This window comes from Sinocyclocheilus rhinocerous, unplaced genomic scaffold (genome assembly GCF_001515625.1).
Source record: "Sinocyclocheilus rhinocerous isolate Xijiao unplaced genomic scaffold, SAMN03320098_v1.1 scaffold46, whole genome shotgun sequence".
Taxonomy (NCBI): Eukaryota; Metazoa; Chordata; class Actinopteri; order Cypriniformes; family Cyprinidae; genus Sinocyclocheilus; species Sinocyclocheilus rhinocerous.
In genome coordinates this window covers 330,864-339,656 of record NW_015633191.1, presented here as the reverse complement: position 1 = coordinate 339,656, position 8,793 = coordinate 330,864, and the positions used below count along the sequence as shown (strand labels likewise).

General features: G+C 39.7%; 1 protein-coding gene across 2 annotated transcripts in view; it reads right to left on the bottom strand.

Moving 5' to 3' along the window:
• Positions 1 to 2,536: 2,536 nt before the first annotated feature.
• Positions 2,537 to 8,793, bottom strand: part of LOC107743823 (zinc finger protein 704-like) — a 70,284-nt gene continuing 64,027 nt past the window's right edge. Inside the window, exons 7-8 of one of the 2 annotated variants that reach the window (XM_016557244.1) lie at positions 8,258 to 8,355; positions 2,537 to 7,509 (exon numbers count right to left, since the gene is read on the bottom strand). In XM_016557244.1, the coding sequence (XP_016412730.1) occupies positions 7,395 to 7,509; positions 8,258 to 8,355 (213 nt within the window). In that variant the 3' untranslated portion in view covers positions 2,537 to 7,394. The remainder of the gene's footprint in view (positions 7,510 to 8,257; positions 8,356 to 8,793) is intronic. The other variant, XM_016557245.1, reaches the window with a different exon arrangement.

The following is an 8,793-nucleotide window of genomic DNA, read 5'->3' as shown; positions in this document are numbered from 1 at the left end:
AAACGTCTCTGCAACGCACTCAGCTCGACCTGGCGTGTGACGTCTGTGTTAAACCCAGGATGAACTGTTATTAATGTTGCCAGGGGCCGCTCATTTATCTCATCGCCTCAGATACAGGTCAGTGTGTGTCAGGGGACATCTACATCACTTTACCGTTCACACGGAATGCAGGTCGCAGCGCGAGGAATAGAAAATAACGGATGTATTCGCGACGCCATTTTGAATCATTTTCCAACGGAAAAATTTGCTACACTGGCGCTCTTTTCTGACGCTGCGTTCTTAACATTTGCTGGGCTTTTCTTTTCTCAGGTTCTTGAAGGCCACAACCACTTAAGCGTGAATGGCCCTTAAATGTGCAGTCACATTTAGCTTCGTACAGTGAAATTCCGGGGGAAAAATGCAGGCATTTCAATAGCAACCCAAGCGTTTAGGAATTTTGTGTGAAGGTGAAAAATGTCCTCTAACGGATTTTACATCAGATTCGAGTTTGTTGAACTGTTAACACTGAAATTTGCCACGTTTACCCATAATGCTGCTTGGTTTGGAATCGACCTCTGAGTTAACGGCACTTTTGACAACGGACCTACTTTGCCCGCAACAATTCAGCTGGTTTTGCAAATGTGAACGCATCTTAGCGGTGGATTAATAAAACTTTAGTTGTACACATTACTGTGCCTTAATTTTACGTTGTGACATTTATACAGCCTATTTGTTATTTGCTGTGATGTGTCTAATTTGAAAAAAAAATCTTTGGGTTTCTTGATTTTAAACCTTTCATAATTTCAATTGTAGGCCTAATCCTCAGTTCGTTAGTGTTAATGTAACAAAGTTATATGCATAATATGGTACAATCAAGTTACAATTCACTTCTTGAAAACCTGCCAATTTCAAGGGTGTCCCTCTTCAGAATATTTTCAAGCATATAAATATACCATCCATTTATTCATAGCTACATTCATAGCTATTGCTTGCACAATAAAATCTGTCCCCCCATCAATGACTTTATCCTCACATTGGCATAGAGACATCAACTACCTTCTTCAATGAACAGCTTCAATATACATATAGTCAGTGTGCAATAATGAATAATACACAGTTTTTGAATATAGTCTAGACATTGCTTACTGGTCAAAATAATTTTGGTAAATGGCATGGGTCACCCAAACACCTCTTTTCCTTTATGGCTTTACAACTCGACTGCTGCATTATTTTTATTTTTTTTCTGCTAGCAGCGGCATGGAAAGATGAAGACATCCTGAGTTTTCCCTTTTTCTCTTTACACAGTAGACTTCCATCATGTGCACAGGGCATCAGATGCCCGTTCTTAACATCAAACAATACTTATAAAATCAGGAATGTCAAAAGAACAGACAATGGGACAGACATGTGTGAACTAAAAACAAAAAGCACAGTTTGGGCTGACTACATTTGGTCTTTGAGGTGAACTGATCCTCTCTTTTAGATCATTTCGAAGTGCTTATGTAGTATCCGTCAGGCGTTTGTTATTATCACCTGTGCTACGATGGTCAGAAGCTGGTTGTTTTATCATCAGCATCTGTTTGATTTTATGGCAGTCCCCCTCCTCTCAATGGACTATAAAATCACTAGATATGAGCACATGCTGCTAAGTATATAACAGGTCTAAGAAGAAGCCACACACATTTGGCTTTCGGTCCAGACCCAGTGGAATGACTGCAGAATGTTGCCGTTTCTATCAGCGCTTCAGCCAATCAGACTCTTAAAGTGATAGTTCACCCAAAAAAAAGAGTCTAAAGAGATTTTACCTGGAACACAAAAAAGAAATGTTTTGAAGAATGCTCATGCTGCTTTTTTCCATACAGAACAGCTTATAGCAGTGGTTCTCAACGGTTTTGTTTAAGGCCCCATTATCCACAATTGTTTTTTTTTTGGGGGGGGGGGCTTTGTTTCAGAACATAGCATGAAAATGGGCGACTATGAAAAGATGCTGAAATCACATGATGAAAATACATTTTCAGAGGAAGTGGATTTTGCAAGTCATTCCTATAGTAACAGCAGCCTGCCTGCCCTGTGCCTGTTTTTACAGATAAAACATCACAAACAACACATTCATAAATTCAGATCATATTTTTTTGTTTCTTTTCTTCAGCATGCACATGCAGTATTAAAAAATACAGTTAGATCAGCAAATACTTGAAAAAGTGTAAAAATCCAGTGCGACAGTCTTTGAGTTCTTGAGGTTAACATGGTTCTTGATTGACAAAGGTCAGCAGTGAGATAATCCATTCAGAGCGCTGAGCCTACATTCCTATGGTGTCTTTTGGCATCTTATTTTCAAGATGTAAAGCAACTTGTTTAGAATTTTTTATTTTTTTTTGCTGACAACAGCAAGGCTTGAGACTGAAATGTGTCACATTACGTCCTGCTTATTCTCTTTGAGATTCTTTGCGATAGGGCTGCATGATTAATCAAAATAAAACCAAAATCGCAAGATGGCATAATACAATAATTAAATCACAAAGGCTGTGATTTAAATAAATATATGAAATGCGTGTTTCAGAGTGAAGCGCGCCACTGTGTTTGTTTACACATGAGCAGCTCATGATCTGGTGTTTTCAGTCTCTGTGCAGTTCGGTATGCAGTAAATGCTGCTCCACATAAACATCTCTACATCTACTCTAAGTTTGAGTCACTTATAACATGCATTTATGAAGTCAATATGCAGCTAACATCTTCTCATAATGACAAACAAGCACAGAAAACCTTTTTCCCCAAATCATGCAGCCCTACTTTGAGAGACATGATAGAAAGCATAAATCGATATCTGGATCCAACCAAGCTTGCGATTCATAATGCTAAGATCTTCTGTGCATGGTCCTATCTGTTAGGCTGGAGTTTTAGTCTCTGACAATAATGGATGATCTCACTGTATAAGCATCTTGTAAGAAAAACACTCCCCAGTCCTTAAAACACAGCCGTATTCAACAAACCCCTGTTTGAAATGTTGATTAAACGTTTCCCGCTGCATTTCCAAAACTGGAGATGAAAAGAAGAAGACAAAAACAACTACGATATTGTAGCTAATAATCGTTTACAAAGCACAACCGGGAAAAGCCACCCCCCACCCCCAAGCTTCAAATTCATCAAAAGGCTCTTTGAGCAGAAAAAAAGCAAGAGCTAGTCCTCAAATCAGTAAAAAAGGGTCCTCCACTCCCACACGTTTAAATCCAGACGAAATGTTGAACTCAGACAAGCCGACACCAGAAACATTCCTTTGCTTTTCTGTGCATCTCAACGCACAATCTCAGACCTCACCAAGGCACAGTCAGACTCCTACATATCCTCATACAAATACATTCCTGAAAGCGGTCAGAGGGACTGGCCCCCTCCACGGAAAACAAAAACAAAACCTCTCAGGGCCCCTTTCCGCCTAGGATAGACATGACCTGATCATGTACCATGGGAACCCGGCAGCTATTTTATCGGTAGTATGCATTGCAAAATGCCAATACTGTCAAATGACAGCAGTGATTATAAGCCCTCTAAGAGAGAGTTAGTTCCATCCTGATGATGCTGTTTCATAACAAAAAGATTTAAATGTGCAGTCTGGAATGTTCGTCTCGACTACAGCCTTTTTTTTCCCACAGACTCAGTCCCATCAACGGCCTCTACTCATTCTTGCTGCTTGTGGCTCGACACAAACACACAACTTATGTAAGTAGACTACTGAGTGGCCCATCTGCCATCTGGCAGACAAACGATTCAGTCTACGCAAAGACAATCAGATTGGGTCAGTCTGACATGGGATATGCACACCCACTCTAAACATCTGCACAGATCCAACACTAATACCAACCAAAGACATATGTGTATCTGATTAACATCGCACTTTCGGATTTTCCTCACATCAGTGCGTGGGAAAAAACATGGCGCTGTCTTTTAAAGCGGCTAAACTAGCATGTTAAACTCTGGACCTGGTGAAAGTTCAGAACAGGAAGCATCTTAATATGTTCCCTAGGATCTGTACACCGGTGTTGTTAAAGTAGCTTAGAATATGGATCAAAACAGTTACATATTTTGAGTAATATAATAGTATTATTAGTTATTGTTAATTACCTATACGGTATGTTTACACAGAACCAGAGAAGACTACTTAGGCTAAAGACAGCTAACACCTCAGCGTCCTACTGAATCTGAACAATGAAAGCTTAGTACTGCGTTACTATGAGACGTGGACCAAGATAGCTTTCATGAGCAGCACTAGTCCTAAATACTGTATACCAGGTAGCTTATATAGGTATTGTAGGTACATTATACTGTTTAACCTGTGAACAAAGTTGGCGATAAAGAAAGTAAATAGTGAAAAGACGACATACTCATGTTGCAGCTTGATATGCACCGTGTCTGTTAAATTTCACATTGTACAACAAAACAAAGGGCTGTGCACAAGTAAACTAGCACCCCTAATGAACACGAGTAATGCGCCGTGGTCTAGCTAACAAAACTGCAGCCAATACATAAGCACCATGGTGACAGGTGTGTGAAACATCATTAGAAACCAAATGCACCGTGATCTTAACTTCACTTAACAGCTTATCCGAGGCAAGAGCACATTTTTAAGTAACTTTTAGGTACCATTTAGAAATATATTCCCAAAACTCATTCCTAAAGGTCTCATTTGTAGGAAACGTGATGGAAGGAGTTTCCCCAAGTATATACTGAGTGTAAACAACTGTAGACATCAGCTTGCCCTCTTACGTAAAATGCCTGTGAGATCTCTCAGACCCTTTGGTCTAAAATAGCACCAGGAAGGGAATGGAGAGACAAGCAGCAGCCTCTGAGATGTTCCTCACACCAGCGGATGGGCCAAAATATGCAGCTTTTAATTATTAAAACTCATTTTCATCTCTGGCATGAGATCACAAAAAGTTTCAATAAACATTGGAGTAGAATTGGAGTGCTAGAGCCCTTAGGTGCTGATGTGTGGCTTCAGCATAGCTGTGCTTTCACAAACAGCTTGCCTCCAGTCATACGGAAAATGCAAGGCCCTGGAGACCTTTTACATGCAAGATCTGTTGAATCGTGTCAACAGAATGAGAGAAAAAAGGAAATTATAGATCAAAACGCAGAAACAGTCATGAACTCTTGGTTGTTGTTTTTTTTCTCTTGTCTATTAAGACACTAAACCAATGGGAGTTTTTTGGAGATGTGATTTAAATGCATATTTATTGACATGGATTTGAATTATAGATTCACATTTAAAATGCTCGTAGTTTTTTTCCGTTGGTCTAGTATCTGGCTTTATTCACACAGGCAGCGAAAATCCTTTTTTTTTTCATGAAAGGCCACATAAAACAAACCAGATCCAAACCACATCCATTTGTGGCATGAAATGAGATGAAAATCCATTTTTCGCCATATTGGGTTTTTTGTAGTCAGAACTGCAAAAGACTACGTGAAATCTGATGTTTATGCACTAGATCCAAACCACATCCATAACAGGTGTGAAATCAGATTAAATCATATTTCTTTAATGCATCTTAGTGTAAATGGTCAAATCAGGTTCCAAGTAGTCTACTGTACTTTTAGATGTTTGTGAGTCTCTTTCATCTCTTGTCAGGGTGATGGTTATAGCATTCCTAAATATCCCATGTAGATAACACAGGATATTGACTACATTGTGCAAACAAATGGATCTAATAATTGAAATCGGATTTGAAACCTGATTTGTGTGCAGTGTGAACAAAGCCTTACTTTATTCTACCAATAAAACCAAGTGTTACTCTGGGCATTCAATACTATATATCTTACCTATATACACATATTGATAGTAAGTGAAAGGGGAACCATGTGATGAACAAAACAGATACAGACAATGAGCTGATCGCAATAAGCACTCTTTGCATGTATATGATGAGTTAATTAGCTTGTGTTGATGTTATATAGACAATATCATATTAGACTATCAGAGCCACCAAAAAAGTGCCAGATAACAATTGCCAACCGAGCTGCCGTATTCCTTGTGAGCCAAACCAAGTGTCAACGTCCCAGAACTTAACAATTTTCATTCCATCCTGGTCACCCTTTGCAAAGAAGCCCATCGTGAAAAGATGTCCATCCTCCTGTGACCAATGTTCTGCCGTGTTACACAATACTGTACCAACCACTGAAGAATAACAAAACCACATCTGAGTGCTTCCAGCTCCTGTGCTGGAGTAGATGTGGCATTTGCTATTTTTATTACTTCCTACTTGAACCTGTGAGGTCAGGAAAAAGGTGAGAGGTAAAGAGCTCTTCACCTTTCAGAGGTAAAATTAACCACTTTGCAGAGTTTTCTTTACCTTTACCTCTCTAGGCAACAGACTGTGGCGTGAAAACACAGCGGGTTCATATATGGCTCTAATATGAATGCAGTTCATTCCTGCTGATGGAGTCCGATGGGAAGGAGAGGTTGTGTTGCCTGAATGACTGTTTTTTGCGATCGCTAACTTTGATGCGAGTCTGTCCCATTGGGTTTTAATGATCGCATTTTTTGTACTTCGTTCTGTTGAAGTCAGTTGCACAAAAAGCAACCAAAAAAAAAAAGGGAAATGGCACGTAAAAAAAAACATTTTTGGTAGCAAGATATTCCTGTGAGTTCTTTGCTGTTAAATCTAACTGCTGGTTTTGCTTTTACTGATCGCATCCCTGAAAGAAATGTCCTATTGGTAAACGCAAATATAAAACCAGAGATATAAAATCTGTCCTTTGTAGGTGCAATTGCTTGTTTCAGCACGGCTGAAAGGGGGAGCTGAAAGTCCTTCTCTTCCCATACTTTTTTTTTTTTTTTTTGCATTGATGAATTTCCATTCAGGAGAGCCGTCCAGTCAACATCCTAAAACAAACCCCTGTGGTGGTACATTCTTGAGAAGACAGGGTTTTCTGGCTGTCCAACCCTTAACCTTTAATAAAATGGGCAGGAGAAATGCAAAAAAGTGCCCATGGAAAAAGAAACACTTTCTCCAGTTGTGTTTTATAGCATTTACAAAGTCTGAAAAACAGCTTTCTTCTCTTTTAAAAAGAGCAAGGGCAGAGAGGCTGGTCTTGCCCTGGCTGGTCCTTTAGGAACTAAAAAAAAAAAAAAAGGCAGTATACTGAACACAAACAAAAAGAGATGGATCACAAGACTTTTGTTTTATTTTTTGCAGTGTAAAGCAACTCTCCTCAGAGGGAAGAGATGGAAATCTGCAAAGATTGGGAGTGCATCTGTTGGTTTTGGAGGGAATGCATAAGGGTTTGACCCTCGAAGTCCACGTGGGTTTAAGGTGAAGCAGGGTGGGGCTGTGGTCAGCAACAAAGAGAAGGGATGTATTTCATTATGCTATGCATGCAAAGGAAGCCCACCCTGTTTTTGTGTTTAAGCCGTCACAGCTGTTTCAGTCAACAAATCTCTGGCAGGCTTTCTTCCAGCGGCAGGCCGTGCACCACATGTCTCTGTTTTCCATGCCGTACACCTTACGACACTTCTTTCCCTCGCCTCGTGACTTCCTACTGCGCAGCACATGAAAAAACACAAAAACAGTTTTACAAAAAATGTTCAACATAAAAGCAAACATTATTTAAAAAAAAAAAAAATGTACTTCCATAATAAAAATTTGGTTGAATAATTAGTTGTTGCTGGATCTTATTGTGCCACATCTGGCGCTCAAGGCAAGTTCATTTTAAGCTTGTAATTTTCAAGTAAGACATGGATAATGTGATCTCAAAATCATGATCATAGGGGAATAATAGAGATTTTTTGAGGTCTCTGATATGACTGGAATTATTTCATGTGAGTGTACATTGTGTACACTGTAATCTAAATGTAAAACTAGAGAAATGAGCATTCATAATTAAATATACAATATCAACCAATTGCGATAAGTTAAAAAAATGATCTAATATTGGATAACCAATATGGTACCTTCCAATATCTGAGTATGATCCTACTGCCTATTAACACAACACCACTGGGTTTACGGACTTTTCACATGCTTCTGGCATCATACCAAGTAAGCAGAGACCAGAACTTATTGATAATTGTACTTTACCACACTACATAAAAAGGGTTTATGATGTGCAAATAGATTCTTACATCTGGACGCCCATAAAAATTTTAAGAATGTCCTTTACGGGAGCCACACCTCCAGCATTCGTCAAGTCTAACCATTTTACAGAGCCATTTTAAAGTACTATGTTCATTCCTTGAGGTGTAAAACTCTTAATTTAAGACTGAAAGGAAGTGTAGTTAAGACTGTACCTGAATGAGCCTGCGGCTCTGGGGGGAGACGAGAGCACTGCAATGGTTTGAGAGCGCTGCTCCCCAAAGCCCTGCGTCTGGCTGTGAGTGGGAGAGGCCTGCAGTCAGACAGATAGAGAGTTAACATCCCTCAGACAAGGCCAAAGACATCATTCATCCATTTCCTGTCATAAAAATATCAAAGCACAATTTATAGAGACACTGAGCACTGTTTAGCCTGTTTTGTGAGCGTTTGTGCATTCGGTTATGTATCAGTGTTGAGATTTGTGTTTGTCAGACTGACTCACATCTCACAGTTGTGTTTGCACATTTGATTTACCTGACATCACTGTCATCAAATGAGAGGCCAAACTGTGGTAGATCAGGAGGCAATTATGAGACACGATCGGTCAGGACTCTACTGTGTGTGTGTGTATAAAGGGACAGCCTAATGCAAGGCACACTGGAGTTCAGTGTGTGCATGTGTGTGATGGGCACAGGAGCGTGTGAGTGTGTGTGTGTGTGTGTGTGTGCTCACAGAGGTGCCAGTAAAAGTG